At 38.7% G+C, this 26,082-nt stretch overlaps 3 protein-coding genes across 5 annotated transcripts in view; 1 reads left to right on the forward strand and 2 right to left on the reverse strand.

Annotated features, from left to right (window-relative positions):
- The window catches only part of ube2o (ubiquitin-conjugating enzyme E2O), a 44,055-nt gene extending 38,811 nt beyond the window's left edge, over nucleotides 1-5,244 (reverse strand). The window contains exon 1 of the mRNA XM_059340311.1: nucleotides 4,790-5,244. Coding sequence (XP_059196294.1) covers nucleotides 4,790-5,224 — 435 coding nt within the window. The 5' untranslated portion in view covers nucleotides 5,225-5,244. The remainder of the gene's footprint in view (nucleotides 1-4,789) is intronic.
- Nucleotides 5,245-7,471: 2,227 nt separating this feature from the next.
- aanat1 (arylalkylamine N-acetyltransferase 1) lies at nucleotides 7,472-11,750 on the forward strand. Of its 2 annotated transcripts, XR_009394768.1 has the most exons (4): nucleotides 7,475-7,622; nucleotides 9,156-9,310; nucleotides 10,550-11,006; nucleotides 11,629-11,750. XR_009394768.1 is itself a non-coding variant. In XM_059338666.1 (3 exons), the coding sequence occupies exons 1-3, from the start codon at nucleotides 7,475-7,477 to the stop codon at nucleotides 10,853-10,855; spliced, it is 609 nt and encodes a 202-aa protein (XP_059194649.1). In that variant the 5' UTR covers nucleotides 7,472-7,474; the 3' UTR covers nucleotides 10,856-11,750. The 2 variants fall into 2 exon arrangements, 1 of the variants encoding a protein (XP_059194649.1); XM_059338666.1 differs by having other exon boundaries at nucleotides 7,472-7,622; nucleotides 10,550-11,750.
- Nucleotides 11,751-13,805: 2,055 nt separating this feature from the next.
- Nucleotides 13,806-26,082, reverse strand: part of LOC131977102 (inactive rhomboid protein 2-like) — a 34,589-nt gene continuing 22,312 nt past the window's right edge. For both annotated transcript variants that reach the window (XM_059340312.1, XM_059340313.1), the window contains 9 exons: nucleotides 25,683-25,757; nucleotides 24,829-24,990; nucleotides 23,985-24,070; nucleotides 23,764-23,827; nucleotides 22,898-22,992; nucleotides 22,689-22,764; nucleotides 22,501-22,601; nucleotides 21,423-21,576; nucleotides 13,806-15,828 (listed from right to left, as the gene is read on the reverse strand). In XM_059340312.1, coding sequence (XP_059196295.1) covers nucleotides 15,397-15,828; nucleotides 21,423-21,576; nucleotides 22,501-22,601; nucleotides 22,689-22,764; nucleotides 22,898-22,992; nucleotides 23,764-23,827; nucleotides 23,985-24,070; nucleotides 24,829-24,990; nucleotides 25,683-25,757 — 1,245 coding nt within the window. In that variant the 3' untranslated portion in view covers nucleotides 13,806-15,396. The remainder of the gene's footprint in view (nucleotides 15,829-21,422; nucleotides 21,577-22,500; nucleotides 22,602-22,688; nucleotides 22,765-22,897; nucleotides 22,993-23,763; nucleotides 23,828-23,984; nucleotides 24,071-24,828; nucleotides 24,991-25,682; nucleotides 25,758-26,082) is intronic.

Genomic DNA, 26,082 nt, shown 5'->3' on the forward strand with positions numbered 1-26,082 from the left:
GCTGTCATTGACACAAGCTGAGCCAACGTCAATATGTCGATAATTCAGTTATTTTTTTAAACCTCCTGAACAATGAAAATTAAAGGAATTCCAATTGGGAGAAGCAACAACTCCCATGATCCTACACTACTTCACCACATCACCAAGGTCTTTTGTTATCCTTTTGATTGACAGACCCCTCGAGAAGTGACGTGAGCAAAAAGTTGTCAAACGATTACTACACCATCCAATATCAGACAATAATACTATAAGGTATAGCTCTCTATGAAAAAGACAGGGGAATCACTCTGTATGCTTGTTCAGGCCCTCTACGGTAACACTTTGAAGCCTTGCTGGCGATGAAATTAAATCAGACATGTTCCTGAGTGACTCACAGAGAAATTGCAAGCAGTGCAGCTGACAACAACTGAGGAGTCCCCATTCATACCTGCACCGAGATAGAGATCTAAGCCCCATCACCTTCTCTGGAGATAGTTATTAAGATTTCATAGGGTGCAAAAAAAAACCGAGATGTTGCAGACATGCTCCCATTTCAAGGCTACTGGTGGAACTTCAGCCTATCACACTTCAGAGGCTGCTCATACAAGCTAGTCTGAGAGGCAGTGACTTAGATCCTTAGAAAGCAATCTCTGAACATCAGATAACAATGAAGGCCACCGCCAATATCTTTTGGGATCAAGTGTAGGTTGCGGACATCAAGATAACAGATATCCGGATTAGGTCTTTTATTTTCTGGTTATCCGGTACAGTCTGATTAGCAAATTCATCAGGACTATTTGTAGATGTTTTAGGTCCTGGCAACATTTAGACTAATCTCTATAAAAAGATGAGATCGGCATATAAATACATTTTTAAAAAGCTTAAAAAAAAGGAAAAAGAAAGCTTAATTGTCAGTAGACAATAGCCAGTGGGTTCTGAGACTGCATTTCGGCCAATACCGTCTGCCTCTTTCGCTCTCCACATGGACTGTCCACCTACATGCAACCAAAGCCTGTTCAAGAGTGATTGGTTTCCAGTACCAAAATCTTGTCCCACTGTCGACAGATACTTGTAGAGATTGGGGCTTGGCAACGTGGCCAAAATTTATCCAGATATAGGTAATTTCTAGCCAGGGAACCAGACGAATCTGCTGAGCTCATTTTCTGATGGCTTTGGCAGATCAGTCTGGTTATTCTCCCATTCAGACGGATTCCACCGGCTGTGGCACAGGCCAGGCCAACCAGCGGGTCTGATAGAATGACTGTCATCCAACACAACTCACAACCGTTACTGCATTGCCCATTTGTCACCTAAAATGTTTTTAGAAATGCATTTTAGTGAACAGTTTTCCTGTAACTTTGTGACCCATTTGTTAACACATGAAATTATATTTTCCATTTAAAAGAGTCATGAGATATTACAACTTTAATATCACACATTACAGAACAATATCAGCGCTGCCGTCTCTGCTCTTTACTGACCACCTGTAAAGGGTGTCCGTCTCATGTGGTAGTTGTGTGATAAATCATGTTTCCATTAAAGGTAAAGCAAATCTGAAGCACAATTTTGGAATGTTGCATTCAAGAAAATTTGAATTAGGGATGTTTCCATCAACTGATTTAGAGCGAATAAACAAAGCTGCATAAACATTCTTTGGTCAAAAGATGATAGTGTAATGTATTGCTGTAGGGGAATCCATCGGTTAACAGTAGAGATTGAGCGAGATAGATAATTATAATTGTATAATTGTTTTTTCATGTCAGCTAGTCTTGACCGGCAGAGCGGAAATAGCTGATCAGTCATGTAAGTTAAATGTTGGCTTTGTCACAACTTATTTGGAAAAAGCGATTCCATCTCCTGTTTAGCACATTAACTATTTTTCCAAAAAACTAAAAAACTTCCTCAAGCAAACGTAACATTTTTTAAGCACATTTTCGAAAGTTTGATCAAATTTGGGTGTTTCCATCAAGCTTTTCTCAATTGAATCTTCGAAATGCGCAGAGAAATTTGTTGATGCCAACACAACAAATGATGTACTGAAGTGTTTTTAGAGTCTAATCTTCCTTGTCAGCCACAGTTGGTCACACATGTTTTAAATCGGCTCACAAGAAAATCGACTTGCAAGAAAAGTATTATACTTCGTTTATTGTTGTTCTAGAAAACCCGGTGCACCATTCAGTTTGATATAAAATACAAAGGCATGTTCTGGTCAGATAAATGATAGAAGCAAAGGACCCATTTTAACTCAGAATGCCTCAATGTTCATGCATTAAATAAAACGAAGTTTTGCTGCGAAAAATCTGGTTTTATTGACTCCAGGAGAAAGCCTGAAGAATGCAACAGATTTTTTCCTCCACTGATTGCTCCTGAGAGAAAAGGTTTGAGGTGTGCATGCTGAATAAATATAAGTTGAAATGTTGTAGTATCATCTTGAAGATGTTCAAGTTTGCATACTGCAGGAAGTAGTCATGAATTATTGATTAGAGTCTTCACCAGGCTCTCAGGATATACAGTATGCAACCAGGACGGAGCCTGCTGAGACAGGGCATGTGGTGCACGCAGATAAGCAAATGAAAAAATCACAAACACATACCCCACAACCAACCTACATAATAAAAACAGAGAAAACTACAGAATGATTCCATGCATGTGTACACCAGCACACACTGGATCTTTTGAGGACTAGGAATGGCACAGTGTTAACAGTCCACGAGGCGTGTAAACATCGGCGTCATTGTTTAACGGCGCCTTTGTTGTGACAGAGATTGAATGACACTCGGACCAGAACTTTACTCATTTAGCACAAAAGACAAAGCAAGGCCACAGTGGGCCCTAAAACTGGTTTCTTCTGGTCCCGTCCTGTGTCTCTAAAACAAGCTTCTGTGAGCTTTTTCCAGACCCGTCCTGTGACCCCTTTTCCACAAAGCCCAGGAGAAATCTAGAGAAGCTCTGGAGAATACAGATGGCAGCAGATTTCCCATTTCTTTACCAATAAATTTAAATGGTTGTAGAATGAAAAAAAGAAAGAAGATAAAACTCTGTGTGACAATAGCTGAACACCCTTCGTCTCAAAGTAAAACAAGGCATGACGATGCTGTGTTTAACAGGCAAATAGCCTGAAATTCTGACGCTGGTATTCAGTCTTAGTTTTTGATGCCCATCATGTTCAGTGATTAATTAAATCAAAGTTGCCAAGATTGGACAGGCAAAACAACAGCATTTTGACCGAAATGAAGTGCTACATTTGATCCAAGAAGCAGGTTAACTAAGTTAATGTATCTCTATTATAAAGTAAAACACTGAATTAGTATTTTAACATAATATCTCTACCTTAATGATTCAGAAAAGTTTATTACTGTAGAAGGCTTTGACTATTCCTGTGTGTGAATCACTTTCAGCCCAAATGTATGATCATCATCACCTGGTTTCAGATTCCTAAATGTGAATATTCACTGGTTTCACAAGTCTGCTGTACAGTAAAAAAAATATGTTTTGATTTTGGATTGTTGGTTGGAGGTGAAGATGTCACCTTTGGCTTGGGTAATTTTATCACCTTTTTGCAGGTTGACATCATGATATGTATGGTCAAAACAATCAATTTTTTATATATATATATCCTGTCTATTGCAAAGCTGGAAAACCAGCAGCCAAACTGTGTTGCTGCAATATTTACATCATCTGGATGACACTTTACGTTAGGATTCTTGCACCTGGGAGCGAGACTGAAGCGAACAACAGAGTTGCTACATTGTTAACATGGAGTATATAAACATAGGCTTTACCATGGGGTTACGTTTTTTATTACTGAATTACCAGAAAACACACTGTATTGGGATATATATCGGTATTGAGATATGCAATTACCCTTGTCACTGCTGAGTATTTTGCCCATATTGCCCAGCCCTATACCAAATAATTGATCAAGAAAATATTGGGGCAGATTCATTTTATAACGAATATAAGAATTACTTGCAACAGTAGAAAATATAAAAAATGGCATTTATTGGGGACAGAGTTAGGAGATTCTGTTGATCAGGGCTGCAACTAATTATTCAAATTTCATCTTGAAATCTTGTTTTGTCTGATAAACAGCCCAAAAGCAGATGAATCAATTATCAAAATAGTTGCTGGTCTTTCTTTTTGGCTAATTGATCAATTAATTAATTTACTGTTTTTAGCTCAAATGTGGGTGATTTTAGCTGCAAAAAGGTGGACATTACTAGTAAAACTGTCAACATATCACATCAGATGAGGGCTTTATTTCTCTTCATCTATGCAGTTAGCTGTCCGTTACTGAAGATGACGGATTTAACATGCAGGTGTAGTCATTTTGTAAAAACTAACAGCCTCTCTATCAACTGTGTTGTTTGACAATGCTTGGTCCCAGGCCAAGTCACACCCTGAGGAGCTACACGGAGTCATGGATGAGCTAATCAATAGGTGTAAGGTTCCTCTCAGGGTCCTGCACCTGCCAAAAAACCTGTAGGTACACCACCAGAGACATATAGCTGCACCCTGGGTGTATTTGATGTATGAGCGGCTGGGTGCAGTCAGGTGGAACAGCCCTGTTCAGCCTGCCAGCACCAGCTGAGTGACATGAGCCTGGGAGCTAAACTGCTAGCTTAGCATGTGAGGTTGAATGCTAGCCAGCTAGCGAGCTAGATTCTGCGTTTTAGGGCAGATGGATTAAGTGGACCTGATCCCTAACAGGCGAGCAAGTCGACTCATGTCTTTCAAAAAGCCACAACAGGCAATTAAAAGCAGCCCTCGTGTCAGGCTAAGTGTAAACACATTAGCTGGTGAGCTCTACCTTTGTCTCCCTGATGTCCTGCTTCCCTCCTTCAGGGTACCACTGGACGCGAACAAATCCCCTACAGAGAGGCCGACTCGGAGTGTCCACAGCGCTCTCAGTGTCCGAACCACACGGGACTCGTCCTCCTCCTCCTCCTCCGCCACCTCCTCCTCCGCCGCCACCACCACCGCCTCTCCCTCCGCCATCATCGAGGTCCGAGTCTGAGTCAAAGTCCTCCTCGCCGTGGATCATCCGTACGAGGCCAAACCGGACTGAGCCGCGATACCGCCCGGAGACCAGGTCGTGGGAGAAGAGCAGCCGCTGGGAGCCGTCCGCGGTGGGAGACAGAGCCATGGATGGAGGCTCCGAGCCCGGGCTGGCTGCGGGAGAGAGACCCGGGGTCGTGGATGCTGCTGTTTCTGCCGCCGCATCCGATGCTGCGGGCTCCGCCATCGCTGCTGTTGTCAGGGAGTGATGCTGGAGCGCGAGGATGACGGTGGACTGAAAAAAACGGTAACCTGGAAGCAGCGAGGTGCACGTGTTTACGTCGCTACGGAGTGCTGCGTAACTAGCGCAGTATGAGCACGTCATTACGTAATAAACGCCCTGACCACTGAGCGGCGCTGTGGTCCTCAATCTGTGATGCACTGGTTCAGGTAAGTTTAAGTTTTCTACTAAATAATGTCTTTAAAACAAAACTATTTAACTTATGATAGATCCCTTAATATTATGTTTCATACCTTCACCAGAAAGCTTATCATGACTATCTAAACTGCCTGTTAATTTTATTTTTTTTTCTTGCTTATAATTTTCCAGTTATGAATGTATTCTGTTATTGTAAAACACTTCGTAATAATAATAATAATAATAATAATAATAATAATAATAATAATAATAATAATAATAATGCTAACCACAACTAAAGAGTATAGGTACATAAAATGTGTTATAAAGAGTTGTTATTCTAAAGTTGGGTTTTTAAAAAACAACAACATATTGTTTAGTTAATATCAAATAAATCAGAAAATACAATAACATCAAATATTAATCAGTAGGCACTGTAAATGTCTCTTAAAAAACAATACATTTTTTGGCATTTTTCAGGGGGGAAAAAGTCCAGGTTCAATCAATCAGGCTATGAATGATATATGAACAAAACCAGGTTTAAATCTGTAAATCAAACCATCCAAATATAAGTAGGAATGAAACTACAAAGTTTGGTGTATGTGAGATCTTTGTATTAATTACTCAGAGTATTTTTTGCATAACACATTTTCAGAAATGTTCTTTTAAAATATGCAAGTTAGGCATTCTCTGATGTTGACTTTTGACAAACAGCTACAGATGCAAATAGACAAAATGTAGAAAAATTAACACCTAAATGTGTATTTTGGATGTGTTCTTTCCACTAGTCTGAAATAGGACATGTTATGGAAGCAAAATAAACCAAAATCTCAAAACTGACCAGTGCATGAAAAACAACAGTGAAATTGTAGAATTTACAATAGACCCCACCAACAAAATAAAATGTGTATGAGTTCACAACTATTTTTTATTTATTTATTTTTTGTTTAAAAAAATCAGCATCGCAGGAAGGTTAATCAGTTGACTAGTAAATGAACATTAAGACCATAGACTGAGACTGACCATAAAGATTAAAATAAATGACTACTACAACTACAATTGTTCAGGGCATCTTGTTAGAGAAACCTGACAAAGACTTTGACACTTACTGGTCCTAATTTAGAATATGTGAAACCTTCTAATATCTAAAAATACAGTGTGAAAGTGAGTGTGAAGCTCTACACATTTAAGTGTTTACCTGGAGATGGAGATTATTTCCCCTTACAAGGAGTTCACCTGCTCTTGGTGTCAGTTTGTGATAATTGGAAAACATGCAGTAAAAGCTCTGCTGCTATCCTCTCCAGATGATAACAATTGGGTAACATCTGTGGGAAAGTTTTGTGAAGTAAATTCCTCACATATGCAGCTTATTCAACACTGACGAGGTGACAAACAAACTCCTACACGTTCTGTAATCCTCTTACAGAACGTGGAAAAACAAAGCGTGGAAAAAAATCGTGAACTCGACCTAACACAGGGATGGAAAGTCTCCCTCAGAGAAATCACATGAGGAGTGGTAAGTCGAGTCCTTAAGATGGTCCAGTTAGGCAACACCATCACCCAATCTCCTAACATTAAACGACACTGACTAAATATCCAATCAGAATAGCTCCTGCCTTTCTAAATCTATCTAGCACGAGATGTCTTCCACTCAGATCACACAGGTGAGATACTTTATCGATAGTTGCTCCTGAGAGTGCTCTGGTGATGGTCGCTTTCTGCTGTGTGACCTCCAAACACATGATCGGCGAAATCCAAAAGGTCTGATGGTGGCATGACGGGGATCATCACAACGATATCCCCCCTGACCCCGGCTTAATTGTTCAGCTACCTCGCGGGGAATTGCTCATTGGTCATCCAGCTCACTTCAGGATTATAACCGGCCACCCCTGCGCGCGCACAGAGGGCATAAATACTGGAGGCGCGCAGCTTTCTGCTCAGTCTCCACGCGCAGTCCTGTTACGCACGGATCAGGCTTTAAGACGAAGAGTTACAGAAGAGAGTAGCAGGAAAGCCAAACAGTCCGTTTTACTTTAAAACTTATTCTTATTCTTTTTAGTGTAAGAAACGGTTAAGAGCATGTCGGTGGTGAGCGCGGTACCGTTCATGAGGCCGCTCCACATGCGCTCCCCGGTGCCGCAGGGCCGCCGCCACACGCTGCCGGCCAGCGAGTTCCGCTCCCTGAGCCCGGAGGACGCCATCAGCGTGTTCGAGATCGAGAGAGAAGGTGAGCAGGCTCCTTTTCCTTTATTAGTATTACTATTCCTTTACTAGTATTATTTAAGTGGTAATAATAGTGTAGAAATAATCTGTTACCTGCGTTCAAAACTTACTTAAAGTGGTGGAAGAAGTATTCAAATCCCTTAAGAAAAATTACTGCGAAAGTACTCAATTAGAAGTAAAAGTCTTTCATTCAAAACTTACTTATGTAAAATTACAAAATCAAAATGTACTTAAAGTATCAAAACTAAAAGTAGGCTACTTATTATGCAGAATGTCCCACTCAGATTATTTTAAATATATTCCAAATAAATCATTATTATTATTATTGATGCATTTAAGTAAGCAGCATTTTAATGCTGTCAATGTAGGGTTAATTTTAACAATATACTGTTATGTGGTTGAATTTATAAACATGCATAATAATATTATATTGATTGTATTTTTTCATGTTACATCTCGACCTGAAAAGTAACTAAAGCTGGCAGCTAAATGTAATTAAGTAAAAAGTACAATATTTCCCACTAAAATGTTGTGGAGTAGAAGTATAAAGTTACATATACGGAAACACTCAAATAATAACTGCAGTACTTGAGTTAACGTACTTATTTCATTTCACTACTGTTAAAGTGTTATAATAAAAATACACCGGAAGTTAAAAAATCTTATTATGTAGAATGGTTAGTTTCAGAATGAAAAATATTATATTATTAAAACTGATGCATTTACTGTTTGTGTTTTATTGTGTTTTAAGGTGGAACACATTTTATTTTTTATACACTGCTTGGTGGCTTAGCCTGATACAAAATATAAAGAATAAATTAACTAACAAATAACTAAAAGCTCTCTGACAATAAATCATTAAAATAATTAAAAATTAATATTTGCATTTGTGAAGCTGGAACCATGAAAAGTTTTTACATAAAATGTGAATTCAAACATCAAAATGGTTACCACCTAGTTTAAGCTTCACTCTGTTGGGACATTTAATTAAAACAAAACAAAATATTTTATTAAACTCAGCTCTTTTTTTGTGAGTAAAAAACCCAATTTGTAAAAGTAGAGCTACCAGACAGATGTAGAGCAGTAAAAAGAACAAATATTAACCTCTGAAAATGGAAATACTCAAGCAATGAACTAGTACCTTGAACTGGATTTAAGTATTAAATACTTGAATACAACATAAATGTACTTAGTTACATTCCACAGGGCAGTTGTTTCATGCACATAGCAACAATTTATTTCCTCTAAAAGGGAAACAAACATTCAACAATGTATGTTTTCACTCATGTAAAAAAGATATCTGTTATATTAACAACTCCATTATTAACACAAATTAGCCCCATTTACAAAAAAACACATTTATCTTCTTCCAGTTGTTATATTTTACATTTACTCACTATGATGCGTGGGACACTATCCTAAAAAGTTCAGGTGTCTTTACATCTCTGACTGTGATCCAGTTTATTTATGACAGAAGGGGACATTATGCCCACTTCTCTGCCATCCAAGTTGATTCATGTCTAATTTGTGCCCACAGCCTTCATCTCAGTGTCCGGTGAGTGTCCTCTCCACCTGGACGAGGTGCGTCACTTCCTCACCCTGTGTCCTGAGCTGTCTCTTGGCTGGTTCGAGGAGGGACGTCTGGTGGCTTTCATCATCGGCTCACTGTGGGACCAGGAGAGGCTTACCACGGTAAGAGCGAAGGACACCTGGACACCTTTTGCCTCAGGGCAAAGGAAAATGCAAGACAAGGTTCAAAACAGATCAACAGAAGATATTTTAGAGGATTTAAGGGCACATTTATACCAGAATGTCCCACAGATCTGCCTGATGTGTGGGAGTAAGCGTCAGCATTATTACAGTCGAAAGATCCAGAGCTTCACTTTGAAAAAACGTACTGTTCTGAAATGGTTAAAAAAAAATCATACGGTCATTCAATGTGCAGTGAAATGCAGGGTAGCGTACTCTTGAGGCGTTTGTCCAAGAAAGAATAATAATGACGATTAGAAATGCAAAACATATTAGGATAAAATACTACAAATAGATGTAATTAAGTATTAAAATGTGGTGGAAATGTTTCTGCATATACAAATCTAAATGTCACAGTCGTATGGCAAACTGTACAATGATATTTCGTATTTGCTGGACAGGAAATTTGAAATGTCCTTAAGAGTGTAAAGGATACACGGGACAACTTTTTAAACTATATTTTGATGTCATTTTGAAGCATCAAAGATCAAAGATGGGAAACACTGGCATGCCCATTTTCAAAGGTGTCCCTTGACCTCTGACCTCAAGATATATGAATATAAATGGGTTCTTTGTTTACCCACAAGTCTCCCCTTTTCAGACATGCCTATTTTATGATAATCTCATACAGTGATGGGCAAAAAATGTGCAGTTTTCCTATGCTGTACAATTGTGTTATTCTTGCCTATCGTATTTAAATATTTCTGCACACTGTAGTCCCTAAACACTGTGAATTGCCTGAATCTGGTGTCACTGGAAGGCTGAGACCATTTTTTTACCTCTATAATAATCACAGCCTTGCGAAACTTTACGACCACAAACTAGAGAAGATGGGAATTTTTTACCTTTTTTAAAGTCAATTCTAGAGTGAAAAAAAACAAACATTTAGCACCAAATATGTGTAACAAACACTATCAAAAAATTGAAGAATTGCTGCTACAACCTATGAGACATTATTGAGAATGGACTTTAAATAGAACACCATAATGTTCTGAACCTTTATAGACTCACTGATTGAGCTGCATCTCAAATTAATCTTCAGGTTCTCATCTTTCACATAGTGTACATCTACTGTTGACCTGCTATGTCCCCCTAAATATCCTCTGCCCCCTGCCTCTATAAAAGGGGGCATAACATTAAGAGGTGACCTGTTCTAACCCCTCTCCCCTTCTCTGTTTCCAGGACGCCCTCACCCTCCACAAACCTCACGGGACAACCGTCCACATCCACGTCCTGGCTGTCCACCGGACCTTCCGCCAGCAGGGCAAAGGCTCCATCCTGATGTGGCGCTACCTGCAGTATCTGCGCTGCCTGCCCTACGTCCGCCGCGCCGTGCTCATGTGCGAAGACTTCCTGGTCCCCTTCTACAGGAAGTCGGGTTTCAAGGTGCAGGGACCCAGTGAAATCACGGTGGGGCCACTCGCCTTCATCGAGATGATGTATCCAGTTCGGGGCCACGCCTTCATGCGTCGTAACAGTGGTTGTTGAGGACAGAAGGACTTAAAGTGGACTCTCCCTGTTGGAAACAGATGTGGGGACATCTGAGCAGTTTGTCTGCATGCCAGCGCCCTGCGCAGTGTTTGTGATCATCACTGTGTGTGAGACCCTTTCAGCAGGCGGCGAGGTGTTTGTTCTCACTGTAAGTCTGCAGGCAGACGAGAACAAAGAGCCGCAATCCAGCTGCCAGCAACAGCTGTTGGTAAAAGTGTTGGGAAACTACAAATATATTGTTCTGTAGTTTAATTTCAGTGTAAAAAAAGCATATCTTTAGAGCAAAGTCCTGAAAGAATGTATTACATTTTTTATGTAAAAAGCTATTTTATTTTGAAAAGTGTCACTGTATTGAATAGAACGCAGCTGCCTTTCTTCTTTCTCTGCCCTCTTTTTTTAAAATATTGGTTATTTAACTAATCTAACATTCTAGAGAGCCAGAAACCTAAAAGGACAATATTTTTAGTCAATAAGAGCAGTATTGACCCATTATTAATGCATTAATATGGGTACAACTATAAAGTAATATGCCAAAGTAAACAGCTAACCTTCAAGATGTCTGTGTTACAAATACAAAGGAAGGGATATCAGCAATCAAACATCAGATAATATGTTTATGAATTACCTTGAACATGTTGTATTATATTAAGATGAGTGGTCCTGTCTGTCTCCATCATTATCTGTTGTATATACGTAAAAAATATTTAATTATATTTAATGTATACTTCAATATTCCTCTCTAAAGTCTCCTCTCACCTTTCCTCCTGTAGACCATCACCACCTCTGCCTCCCAAAGTCTTGAATCAAGACAAATGTTATTTTGTGTGTGGTTTCTCTTTTTTTTTTAAATACTGTTTTGTTCTTCAAATAATAAAGATTCTATTTTCTAGCATGTATGTTTCAGCTCTTTTTTGTTTAAGGGATATGGATATGGATATGGACTTTCTTCAGCGGATACCGATAATTACTCTGTGGTCTCTCACCACCGAGGCTGTAAAGGAGCTCTTCATATTTGAACATGTCGTACGATTTGAGTAGTTATAAATTTGTGCCTTTTGTTAAATATGCATTAATTTAAATCTAGGAAGTTCTAAGTTACATTTCTACCACGAAACTATATTTTTTATTAAGTTTTGAGTGAACATAATTTCTCCTGGATTACAGTCGCAGTTTTAAACATTTGGATAACGTTGTGAATTTTAAACAAAACTACTTGGTTAGGTTTAGGAAAAGATCGATGTTTGGGCTAAAATGAGTTTGCTTGTTACATAACCTCAGTCAAACGTTGTGTTTGACCAATCAATGCACCACGGACTCCAGTCTGTGTGGAGTTGTGGGCTTTGATTAGAAATGCATTTGTAATGCATGAACCAAATAAAAAATAAATAAAAATAATAATCCGTGAGAAAATATGTTTCCCTTGCAATAAAAGTGCAAGTTTCCTTGCATGGGATGATTTTTTTTCTCCTCCTAGATAAATTGATGACAGAAACAAACTAAATGTTCAGTGGGTAACTTTTGTTACTAAGAGAACAACAACACACACAACCTCATTATTACATAAGTGACATTTATTTTGACATGACTGTGTTAGCACACATAAATCTTCACATATAAAACTGAAGCAGAACAAAACAGCAGTACCTTCACCATGACCTGAAATGTATTTAAAACTTTCCCTTTTTATTCCTCTAAATAAAATTTGAAAAAGGGTGAAACTATTTGGTCCCAAAGCAAACACAGCAGTGTACCTGCTGCAGACAGTCGTGACTGACGATGTGGGTTGTGCCGGTTCAGATCAAACTCTTACATGTCACAAGGCACAATGAAGAGTTTTTCCTAAAATAAGTGGATTGTTCACACATTAGAAAGTGGAGTCCTATGTTTTTAACAGATGGCCTTTACAATCTTAACATAGAGGTGTTGAAACTAGGGATGGGAATTGAGAACTCCTCTGCCTTCGAGCTTATGGATTCCTTTTATCTATGTTTTTCTGACAGTCAAATTCTGCATCTATGCTGCTGGAAACTTGCAACAAGAAGGAGTCAAGGCAGAGAGAACGAAACAGTCCAATGTGTGACTTCGTTTCAAGAAGAAAGATGAAAACACTGATGCTTGAAATGTTAGTAAAATGATTGCTTAAAGTAAATGTGGAAACACCAACAATATGCTGAAAAATATTTCTACGCCACACAGGCTTAAATTCCAGGAATGTCATGTATTTGATAATGGATACGATCAAGTGCTACGGCTTCCCAACCGCGCAGCACATCCATCACCAAGGATAAATAACCCTGGGTTATTAAAACTTTGCTGCCACGCAGGCAGGCTAAGTAGATTTTTATTTGACTAAGAAATCTTGTGTGGTTTTGAAGCTGAAAAACTGTTTTTTTTTTCCACACAGAAATTTGAACAGGAATCAATAAGGATATCAATTAAGAATCGGACCTACAAGTAGAAGACATAACAGCATAATTTCCCATCCCTAGTTGAAACTTTTTGTCCAACATACGCCCAATTTTGCATTTAACAGCTCATGCTCTCAACAACACCAGATGATCAGTGAGTCAGCTCCACAGACAAACTCACATAATCTCATAACTCACTTAGTAACTCACATAATCCTCCACACAACAGTCATTACGGAGGCTTTAACAGCTGGGGTTAACACATGCCAGAAACCAAACAACAACAAATAACATCCCATGGGAGAAATCTCTTTCACTTCAGGTGTTTACAACTTCTCAAAAAACACTCATGACATCATCAGGGACTGATCACAACAGCAACAATGTACTGCGGGTTTTGGCCTGCAACCCGAGCAATTGGCAGCTGGCGTCCAGACAGAAAGAAAAAAGTGAGAAAGTGTTTACACGGGGTCAAGACTTTGTCCAGGTTTAGTCTGGATTTGTCCGAGTAAAATCCTATATCTGCAGCAACACTACTGTTAATAATCTAGTGTGTAAGTGGTAAAAACGAAGCCTTTTACGGTAATTTCAGTAACATATTAAGCCTCTGGTGAAACATAAATGACATCTTGTGATCCTATGACTGGTTTGCTTTCACGTGAGTCAAAAAATACAGTACAAAACTTTCTCTGATCTAACAAAAATGCCTGTTTACATAATTACTCCTGGAATAAATATTGTGTTCTTCATTTATTTTCCGAGCAAATCTACAAAATGGTTCAGGCACCACTGTGTTAGCGCACACATATGAAAATAATGAGACATTATAAGTCAAGTTTGACTGAGAGCTTGTGTTTGTGGCAGTGACGTACAGAAAATTAAGGCCTTGTACAGACTGCCAGCCCAAATTTTTTTTTTTTTTGCATATTCAGATTGTATCCAGATTGATTTTAGAAAGTCCCCAATGTACTTGCGTAGTGGACGCCTACATTGTTACCACAGTGCATACACTCTATCTTAAAGATGTGATTTGTAGTGTTGGACTCGAATATTCTACAATGTGAATATTCATTCATTGTGTAGGTATTTGTTTTTCAATTTTGAAATCCCCACCCTCTCAAAACCATGAAAATGATTGCCTCTATTTAAACTGAATACCATTAAAAACATGTACAGCCCTACTGATTTGATATACTAATTGGATATGCCTGCAGTCTGAACGTAGCCTGAGTGATTGTTTAAAAACAACATGCATATATAGAGAAGCAGCATGTACAGTTGCTTTGGTAGGTTTCGGGTCAGAAATGTGTGCAGAATTAAAAAACATCAAATGAGGCATCTTTGCAAAATGGCATAGTCTGTTTAAGGCAGCCAGTGGTTTTAGATAGAAATCTCACCTTAGTTGACCACTGATATTTCACTTTAACTATTCCAGCTGCACAGTTTATACCTGGAACACCTTGTTACCTTTAGCACATTTCACAGAATATTGACATGCCAACTGCATCCATACAAAAAAAAGCAAAGATAAAAGAAAGCGTTTCACAGCTGTTAAAACATACAGAAGCAGCAGGACTGAAGGACAGCGTTTGTAGTGTAAAACCCAGTGTTACTGAAAACATGAATAAGTGGCAGGAGGCCTCTGATGCATCTCAGTTCACCTCAATTCCTTTTTATCTCAGCTGTTTGTCGTCTGCAGAGTTAAAGGGGAAAGTGATTGTAGGTCAGAGGTGATTCATTTGGCTTATTTAGACTGACTTTGAACTGAAGGAACCAGACAGACAGTCAGTCTTTCGCTCTGTGGGTCTTTTCCTTTGGTTCCATCCAGCAATATGCAGTTTTGACGTCCTGAGTATCTTTTCCTGTCCTCGATTCCTAGGATCTGCTAGCCCATTAGCAAATTAACATACCAGGCGGTGCCAGACTTGACACAGGATTAAAAAAGTGTCAGCTGGCTGAGGAGAAGAGACTGATGACACTTCCATCCACATTGACTTTGATCAGGTGCTCGAATAATAAAAACATGATTGCCACATTCTTAAAAGGCCACAGAGTTGACCTGGTAACAGCTGACCAGGTCATTGGCTGTAGGATAGTGGATCAGTAGCACAGTCAGGTCTTCAGTGGAGACTAGTGCACCACATCGTTAATGTTATGGTCTATGTCGTACTTTTCACAGAACTTGTTCGTTAAGGGCAGGCAGGTGAGATGCTCCAGCCAGTGCCAGTTAATCGGGTAAATATAAAACCAAACGATGAGTGAAGAGAATAGCCCGATGTAGGCCAACATCGAGACGACAATGAGGATACGTTTCCGGTACTTGTCGAAGGTCCCGAAGGTGATGTAGGGCAGGAAGGCAAAGGAGAGCAGCAAGCCGCTGAGGAAACCAAATATGTGGGCGATGTTGTCGATCCACGGCAGGAGGCCGCACATGAAGAGGAAGAGGACGATGCCCAGCAGCTTAAGAAAGGCTTTCCATGGCTTCTCCATTATCTGCCAACCTTGAAACAGCTCAACAAACAGGCAAGCCAGGAGTCCAAACTGAGAGCCTGCTGGACCCACCTGCAGGGAGAAAACACAAGATGCCACAGTTCAATTATAAGATATAATAAGCAGGATTTACCCAAATAACAGAGTTAAAACAAAAATATCCCTCCCAATCATTACTTGTGACCCACTAGAGGGTGTGTCGTGGTGTCTGAATCTGCAGAGACACTGCACTACACTGTCTATTTTCTCTTTTCGTTTTGCTGCCATTGGGACATTTCTGGGCACAAAACTACAGAAATGCTAGACACTGTCCTGGAAAATAATCCTGATACTGTATTCAGTTTCCGTTGAGCAGGGGAGGAGGGAACAGGTTTGAATGTAACAGTTAGCAAAATTTCCTGCATAGTATGCCTTTAACACCAACTTAACAAAGGAGGGATTCCCACTTACGTATAAAATACCTCTCACAATGCGTACAGACTCACGCGTATGACTGAGCAGTGGACACACACATCATCTCTGACGTTGTGGAGATAAAATGCATACATCCTGCTTACTGTTGACACAGAGCTTTAAGTGACCTTGATAGCATTGACCATTTATATTTGTTTCAATGTCAGCAATTTGTCTTCTGAACAGTGAGTGTATTCTCCACTTATGTGGTAGTCAACACATGGTCATACAAGTGGGTCATACTGAAGATTTCAGTTTATATGTGTTGGTCTTAAATTTCACGCAACAAAGGACAAAAACAGCCTACAGAGACAGTATTTTAGGAGTAGCGACACGCAGTCTCTTTCCACGCTGTGGAAGAACCGCAGTCTGAGCTCTGGGTCAGGCAGTAAAGGTGATCAGATTAGAGTGACGTCAGGGCTGAGTTTGGAGGCTTGGCCTGGTCAGAGGCAGATGGCTAATCTGTGAAGATGTTTAACTACCACAACAGCACCCACGCTCTCACGCAGGCTGCCACGTTCCTAACACGCGCTGTGGTCACTCACCGTTGGCTGACTTAGAAAGTATTTCAACAAATGTTAAAGGTTGGAGTAGTGACCCGAGGGACACCTCTGCTAACTTAGCCCATTAGGAGTCACTTACTGCTGCACATTAATCAAACTAAACTATTGTGTATCCATCGTTTGTTTCTTCAATAACCCAATTAATATAAGGAATATTTGTAATTTGTAAAATATTTTTTCTGCACATACTCACCCACCCCAAAACTTATCCACATTAAAATGTCTAAAAACAACAAGAGCTATGATTTATTTGATGTTGCATTGTGTACCAACAATTTTCAAGTCTCAAAACAGTTAGTTTATTTTGGCCACCTGTTAGTAGCGTCATATCATTTTTATGCTTGTGTCAGCATTGCGATTGGCTGCCAAAAATCGTCACGTTAAAACATTCAAAGTGCCCAAACATTTATCACACCGGAGGTCACTACACCTGAATGTGCATTAGCATGTTGGATGTGCCGTTGTAGCTCACCGGTCACCAGCAAGTGGATCTTCCAGCTTCTGCGTTTTAACTGTACCCGTCATCGTGTGACTGTCTCACACACCAATCTGCTTGTTGTACCCACCTCAGCATATGTTGCTTACAGTGTGATGCTAAATCTGTCTGGGTAGAACTCACACTTGTTAAATTGAATAACACACATTCTACGTATGCAGCATCTTCGCCTCACAGCAAGAGGGTCGATGTGTCTGCCTCTCGCCCAATATCAGCTTGGATCAGCTCCAGCCCCTCGCGACCCGAGTTCTGATAAGCGGTTAAGGATAGTGAATGAATGAACTTCCTTTATTTGAAATTTTTAGTACAAGTTATATTACATATAAATGATAAGTTATCTCAACAGATAGTTATTTAGTTGGCCTCAAAACTGAAAAATCTAGTGCAGACAGATGACTTGAAATTTTTACTGTGAATATTAAAACTGGTACAGCCCTGATTTAAAACAATTACAGATTTCAGCTTCATGTTTTGTGTTCAGGAAAGAGATTTTTGAGTCAGCTGATCTAATAATAAGATTTGATGTGGATCTGCTTGTCTCAGATCTGCTTTACTTGTGAGAATTGTCATTATTCCAGTCACAGCTGCCGCAGGGTCCCCTTAACTCAACAGTTAAAAGGATAATCCACTTAAACTGCCTCCTTAAGCGCCTTGACCGCCCCATGTTTTATTTGCATGTGCTTCCTCTGGTTATTCCTGGTGTGAGCTGGTCACTGCTAAGCAGAGCTGGATGGTGGGATTTCTGGCTCACACGTCAAGGTACGTCATACTGAGAGAGCCACCTCATGTCACATCACGCAAATATCTGACAAGAACAACTGTAGAGACCTGTACTCGGTCTCAGGCTGGAGACTTTTGGGACTGTGGTGGAGAGGAGAACACTGAACAAACTGCTGGCCATCATGGACAATGATCAGCACCCTCTCCATCACACAGTAGAAAGACAGCGGAGCACCTTCTCTCACAGGCTGCTCCAGCTCCGCTGTCATAGGGACAGATATAAAAAATCTTTCCTTCCACATGCCATCACACTGTACAATAACAAATAATAGCCTGGTTCATTACATACTGTCTATGCACTTTATGTGTTCTTTATGCACACTGTTCATTGCACCTTTTTTGTTTCATAGCACCAACATTTTTATACTGTATATTCATATTTATTCTGCACTGGAATTCTATTCTACTCCTTCTTTAGACACTTTATATTTTATTGTATTTTTATATTTTATTGCTTGAAGTATGCCTAGGTTGTTCTTTTTATTTAATTGTGTTGTCATTGTCTATGTGTGTAATGCTGCTGCTACACTGTAATTTCCCAGCTTGGGATAAATAAAGTATATCGATCGATAGATATACTTTTAAATTAAATAAAAAGAACAACCTAGGCATACTTCAAGCAATAAAATATAAAAATAAAATAAAATATAAAGTGTCTAAAGAAGGAGTAGAATAGAATTCCAGTGCAGAATAAATATGAATATACAGTATAAAAATGTTGGTGCTATGAAACAAATAAGGTGCAATGAACAGTGTGCATAAAGAACACATAAAGTGCATAGACAGTATGTAATGAACCAGGCTATTATTTGTTATTGATCTATATCGATCTATCGATCGATCGATCTATCTATCCATCCATCCATCCATCTATCCATCCATCTATCAATCAACTGGTGACGGCTTATGAAGGAGATGAAAGATGTGTCGATGACATCAAAACACAAATACAAAGGCCAAGAAGCAAAATAAAATCTGTCATTGTTTACTCATCCATGACGATTATTCATCATGAACTCTTTCACAGGTGTGCTAGGAGGAGCCTTTTGTGTTCATATTGGTGTACAGACCAGAAGCTTCACCAGACAAGTCTATTCTTTGCAACAATCCCTTTTGTTTAAAAGAGAAAACGTGGTCCCATTCACGAAGAACTGTAGCAGTGGCCTTTGTTTGCCCACACAATGGCATTAGACTAATCTGTTAAAGGGGAAAGTGAGCTTTACTAAGACACACTGAGGAGAACAGACGTGCCAGTAAAAAGTAGGTAATCCAGGCTGTGTTCTTTTCACCCTCAGAGATTTGTAGAGATCAACATGTTGTTTTTTGCAAAGATTATACTTTTGAATTAGTAACTTTTATACGAGGTGGAGTAACAAAAAAAGGCATTGTTGCAGTTCCGGACGTCACGGTTAATACACAATTATTTGTTTCAGATATCAGTGGATCTCCTGGTTCAGTATTATGTTTTCTCCCTGACAGATGACAGAACACAGAGGTGCATCGACCGGTCAGAGCGATTTAAAGGTGTGAACAGCCTTCACCTTATTAGTTGACTCAGCAACCGTCTCTCACAGACTCACACCAACTTAATCTTGTGTGACGAGAGGATTGCTTCAGCTTTCCATCAGCACATCCGACAGGACGTTATAGAGTGGATTAATTAAGGTAGCAGTCTCCAAATAAAACATAGAAAAACAGTACAACTTCATCCTGCAGGTGTACAGGCAGGTGTATGTCAGCATAGATCATTGTGTGTGTTGTCTCTAACATTAAAAATGAAACACAGACTTAAAACTAACCTAAACTTAACCTGTATTCATTAACCTTTTACAGTTGTGGTCTGTGTTGGTACATATCAGCACAGGTTGTTCTTTTAAGAGATAGTTAAAGACTTGTTGGCACTGCTTTCTTCACAGGAATAACCCAACTACAGTAAAAACAATAGTCTAATAATGTGTTATCCACTTAAGCTTAGTTCGTCCAGGCAATACACAGCGAGGTGATTCCTGTGCCCCCCCAGAGCTCTCTAGAAGGGGGCAGTCAGGTCTGCTCTAATAATCCCCAGTTCGAGAAACTCCCTTCCAGTAAGTGAGCCAAGGTAAGCTGTGCTAAGCCACTGAGTGGAGACAGCAGGAAAACACACAGTAGTTACATGAGAAATGTGTGAATTGTTTTTAGCTTTCAATTTTGTAACTGTTACAGCATGAGCGGTAAAAGGCTGATTATGTTCATGTGGCACAGAAAGACCAGCTATTAGGTCTAAAAATACTGCAGAGGTGACACAGAGGAGGGAAAAAAGATAAATGCATCGTGTATAACAGTCTGAGCTGGTTTAAATGTCTGGGATGTTAAGATGTGAAATATGGAGCCAAAGCTGCAGCCCTCACCAAATTGTCAGAGATCATTATAACGTGTATTTCACTGTGTGAATACGTGCTTGTGCATATCAGCATGTATTGAGTGAGAGTGCTTAATTAATGGAAGTAAATCAGCTTCTCTTGAAAATCTCTTGGCAAGAAAAGCTGTTTTTCACCTTTTTTCTCTGAGTTTGTGCACCTGGAAGGTTACAGCAGATTTAATGTTTACTTTCCTATGATACGTAGGAACAAAATTGTTGAATCAACTATTCTAGGGCTGTGCTGCTGTCTCCACATTTGAACCTGTAGATTGTGTTTTAATATTCACCACTGTATTCTATAAAATTTAGATTGCTCTTCTTTGATTAAGTGATGTGATAATCACTAATATCTTTAAATCTTCAAAGCTCTGGCCAGTAAATTACCATCATAGAGTTGTATATTACATATGTGTGCTGGTTCTTCAGGTACCTTGTGCCAGGACTGATCTTAGAAAGACTGCTTTTGGTATTGGAACCTCCTACAACATGACCTAAAACTGAATACTCTTACATTGCTTGGATTTGGGATACTCTATAACTGTCCATTATCTACCTTTAACGGTTTTAACAGATATTGTTTGTTGTTTTATATGATTAGAATTTTATTTTAACTGGTTTGCTTAATGATTTTTTGGTTTGATGTCTTTATGCATGGTGGGCATCAATGAAAAAGAGGGTCTTCCTCAGTTGATTCCCACAGACTTTCTTCATGGTGTTTTTACTATTGGGGCCTTACTGTACACTTGTAGCACACCCAAATATTTTACATAACTGAATGTAACCTTTTGGTTGACTTTTATAAACACACACAGGTATTAAAAAAAAAAAAAAAGATTACAAAAAACGGAAACTGCACTGCTCCAGCCTCTATGCCCAAACCTTACCTTGCCCCATGTTACCACCTGCAGGTTTTTTAGAGTCTATTATATATTATATGTACACTTTATTTATGTGTGTATTCGTGTGAAGAACTCACCTCAGCTCTGTAGGGCAGAAACAGGGCGGAGGCGAGGTTTCCAGTGATACCACTGAGGATATAAATGATGGAGATACGGACCCAACCTGCCAGCTTCTCCAGGTCTCTCAGTATGGTCATCTGGAACACCACCGACACCAGGCAGTGAAAGAGCCTACACACACACACACACACATACACACACACACACAGACAGACACACACAGACACAGACACACAGACACACGTCAGAGGATTAAACATCTATGCAGTCTGCTGGTATTTATATCAAACATGCATTTTGACATATGCTTCAAACATCTTCACCTTTTACATTAAGCTCCACTGGCTTGTTTGTTTGCCTGTTGTAAAAGCCGACCCAAGGGATTTCCCACGTGCGGAGTATTAGCACTAAGTATCAGTATACATGTGAGTGAGCAGCTCAGAAGCACTGGGGCCTCATTTAGAAATATTTCATTAAGTTTGAATCCTGAAGGATGTGTGACAATGAGAGCGCACTTTGTAATTATTCATAGCAAGCGACTAAAACGGCTCATTGACTCAGTGTAATCGGCTTAACACTTTGTCAAGGCATATTAAACATTCTTTCAATGCTATTGAGCACTTATACAGTTTTTGCAGTGACTACATACTGAGTGGCTGACTCAGCTGTACACAAGAAATGAATTAACAAAATAGGAATTAGAAAAGACCTGTGCGTTGGATTTAATGGCATCGAGTGGTGAGGTTGCCGATTGCCACCATAGCAATGTTTCGTAAAAATGAGATAAAGGTCCTCTCTATTTTTCTGTTTTCAGCTACTATAGAGGCATGGCTATGCAACATGGCGGACCCAGTCCCTATGTAGATAAGAAAGGCTAATTTTAAGATAATGGAAACATGCAATTCTTACTTTTGTTTGATTATACACTAATGAAAACATATTAATGAATATTGCTTTATCTAATTTCTGCTAAGAGATCCCCCTAAATCCTACACACTGCTCCTTTAAGAGCCCCATCTAAATGTGTTCAAGAAAGTTTACTTGAAAAGAAATAAATCTCTGTCTGCAGAGGTTTGTGAGGTGTGCGGCGCGTACCCAGCGTGGAGGAAGAGCGACAGCCAGAGACGATAGAACTGATCAGGAACATCAGGGTTGAGGAAGGGCAACAAGCCGCATACATCATCCAGACAGTGGACCTGCACGACAGAAGTGTGTGGGTTCAGAAATGTAATAAAATACCAACACACAGACACACACGCACATATCACAAGCGCACACACTACCTGTGAGCAGAGCGTGGCATCCTCGTGGAAGTAACCGTGCATGAAAGAGCAATACTCTCTGGTCGCGATCTCACATCTACAGGAGGGACAAGAAAAATGCAATTCATATTTTCTCCACATGACCTGGCAACGCAGCTGATTAAGAAGTGGGACAGAAGATCACGATGATATCTGCAGACCTTGAAGCCCCTAAAAAACACACGTCTCACCTGCCCTTAGTTCCTATGCAGCACGGCCGTCCCTTGATGTTACAGTCCATGTGTCTGTAGCCTGTGTGGTTCCACTTCTTGGGATATGTGCACACCTGGAGAAATGACACACAATGAGTCGTTACATAGACATACTGTAGAATACAGTATGGGAATGTGTCCATGGTCTCTCCCTTATGGAGAAATGTTCCAAAATATGTGTGTATATACATGTGTTATATAGTTACGTCTTCTCGTTTGAGTAAAACTTAAAAGCTTGTCCCCGCTTGATTCTAAGATGTTGGATAGCTATAGTGGATTTAGAGTAATGTGCAAAAGTCTTAGGCAGATGTGAAAAAATTCCCAGAAGATGCTGATGCTGGTTTGAAGGCAAGGGTGGTCACACCAAATACTGATAAGATTTAGATTTCTCTTCTGTTCATCCACTTTGCATTTTGTTAATTGATAAAAAACTATTAACATTAACATTTTTGAAAGCTTTCTAATTTTACAGCATTTTTTTCACACCTGCTTATTATATATCAAATATATATATATATATATAAAATATATATATAAAAATAAAATATATATATAATATATATATATATATCATATATATATATGTATCATATATAAATATATATATCATATATAAATATATATATATGATATATAAATATATATATCATATATATCATATATATCAATATATATATATATATATCATATATATCAATATATATATATATATATCATATATATCATATATATCAATATATATATATATATCATATATATCATATATATATATATATATATATATATATATATATATATATATATATATAAAAAAAAACTTGGATAAAAAATGAATTTCCCCTTACCGGCCACTGGGTGATGTCATCTGGCCATGTATGAGGCGCCGCAGAGGCAGGCTCTTCACACACTCTGTGCACAACATGCAACACACAAGGACAGAAGAAGACTTGAAATTATGAACAAATGCTGCCAATTTACTTACAAATCCACAAAGACAACTTTCATTTGATTTTTATTATTGTTCTACGTGACATATGTGGCACAACGAACACATACATATTCTCACCTGGGATCCTGGTGACAGACAGAACCAGAGGACCTGGGAACGTCCACCTGCTCATTTGACCATTTAATGAAGGTGGCCAGCGTCTCCTGCATATACAGTCATTTTTTTTATTTCACAGAAAAAGGAAATAATTAAATAATAAACAGAAGAGTAATAATTGTGTATATCCATGGTATGGCATCTTAAAACACCCAAAACTCAATATGAAGATATCAGTTCACAATTTAAATCCTTAAGAAATGTTAATCTACCTAACAAGATATCCATAAGCAACATATCTTTTTATTGAGAAAAAAGGGATCCGTTTCTTTTAAATAATGTTGCACTTACATTTAAAACTCTTTCTAGACTGATGAATTACAGTAATGGCAAAAATTGTGAAGAAGTACGGAAAGAATGGTCATTCTATGAAGGGTTCAAAATGTATCTTCATTTAGATTATTTTTGGTGCAATCCAGAGAATATTCAAATTGGGTTTCTTTCCGATGAGAAACTTAAAAAAAAAAAATTCTAATTCATATCCAAAATGTTTATTGTTTACTCAAGGGAAAATCAATCAAATGGCTGTTAATTCATTTTAAGAATGGCTGTTATCAGGGATTTTTTGCAAATGGTTGCAACTTATGTGTGTGTTTGAGAATGTATGCTTTCTCTATTTTGTGGCTATAGTTGTGTGTACCTTAAGCACATTGAATTACCTTTTGAGTGTTTCTTTTATAATTTACTGTGCATATTTATTAAATGTATATTTGCTTGACTTTGTTTGCAAGCAAAGTTTATTTTACTGACAAGTTAATAAACAAATAAACAAAAAAGTATGAAGGTGCAGGAGAAAGCCACTGACCGAGCAGTCGGAGCTGCGCGTCTGCACACATCCAGAGTTATCGTTCTGAACGCAGCAGCCAGACTCTTTCTCCAGGTCTTTGGCTCTCTGGATCAGACTGACTATCTGTGTGTCCTTTCGGATGCACGGTGAGAACTTGGCCCCCAGGTGGATCAGGTCCTCCTGAAGTGGAGTATAAGTACATAATTGCAAAGATGCACAAACTTGACAATCTACATATAGTGAGGTGATCTACGGAGAGAAAAAACTCTCTCTATTTCTTACATGTGTTATTTCTGGATGTTGGTTATGTTTCTCTGTCTCAGAACAAGTTGTCAACATATTTCCACATTATTTCATTGTCAAGCCAAACCTCACACAGGAAACAAACTCTTTTTTAGAGAAGTAACTTGCTAGGCCAAAGCAAAGAGTAACTGATAAAACAGTGTGGGGCAAGAGGCGGTTAGAGCTTGATGAAAGTAACGGTATGTGGCAGGAAATGCAGTAGCTGATAAAATCGCAAAATAATGACGGTATAACCATGCATCAGCGAGGCAAAAATAGTCTGGTCACCCACTGATACAACACACTGTGAAACTGTGAATAAATGTGGAATAATGAAATAGAAATATAAGTATTCTTTTTAAATAAAACCAGTTAATTTATATAACTATTTGTACTTATTCATATATTTATTTTTTGTATATTTGTCATCTCATGCATTTATTTCAAGAGAATTATTTTATAATGTTTTTAATGTTTTTTATTTTATTTTTACTATTGGCATAAATTGCATTCTATATCCATCTCGGTAGATATATAGATAAACATATTGTGTAACACAGCAGCTAAACTGAGATTCGTAGGTGACTCACGGAGCTCGGACCAATCCAAAAGTTCTCCTGTTGGATAAATTTGACACTCTCATAAATGCCTTTGTTCTTCAGCACCTACAGAGGACGACAGAGGGACACAGTTGGTAAATTATCTGCTAACATTTAAGTACCAAAACATTTAAAGTTCACGGGTCAATATTCATTTAAGATTTCTGAGAAAGAAAAAACATTAAGTCTCTGAAATGCATCTTGTTTTTAATGAATTGTTTACTTGGATAAGGCGTTTAAATATTTAATGCTTTCAGACATGTATTGATTGAGCAGGTTATGTAAGTGCACACAGATAGCATAGATTCCCGCACAAAAAAAACAAAAAAATAACCAGCCACTGGCAAGTTTTTTTTTAATGTCATCTTGGAAGCAAAATGCAAGCAATCAT

This window comes from Centropristis striata, chromosome 1 (assembly GCF_030273125.1).
Source record: "Centropristis striata isolate RG_2023a ecotype Rhode Island chromosome 1, C.striata_1.0, whole genome shotgun sequence".
NCBI lineage: Eukaryota > Metazoa > Chordata > Actinopteri > Perciformes > Serranidae > Centropristis > Centropristis striata.

Excerpts from the sequence above, each read along its gene's own strand:
- aanat1 (XM_059338666.1), top strand. The coding sequence starts at position 7,475 with ATGTCGGTGGTGAGCGCGGTACCGTTCATGAGGCCGCTCCACATGCGC. Across the intron at positions 7,623-9,155 it reads GTTCGAGATCGAGAGAGAAG|CCTTCATCTCAGTGTCCGGT; the intron begins GTGAGCAGGCTC and ends TTGTGCCCACAG. Across the intron at positions 9,311-10,549 it reads ACCAGGAGAGGCTTACCACG|GACGCCCTCACCCTCCACAA; the intron begins GTAAGAGCGAAG and ends CTCTGTTTCCAG.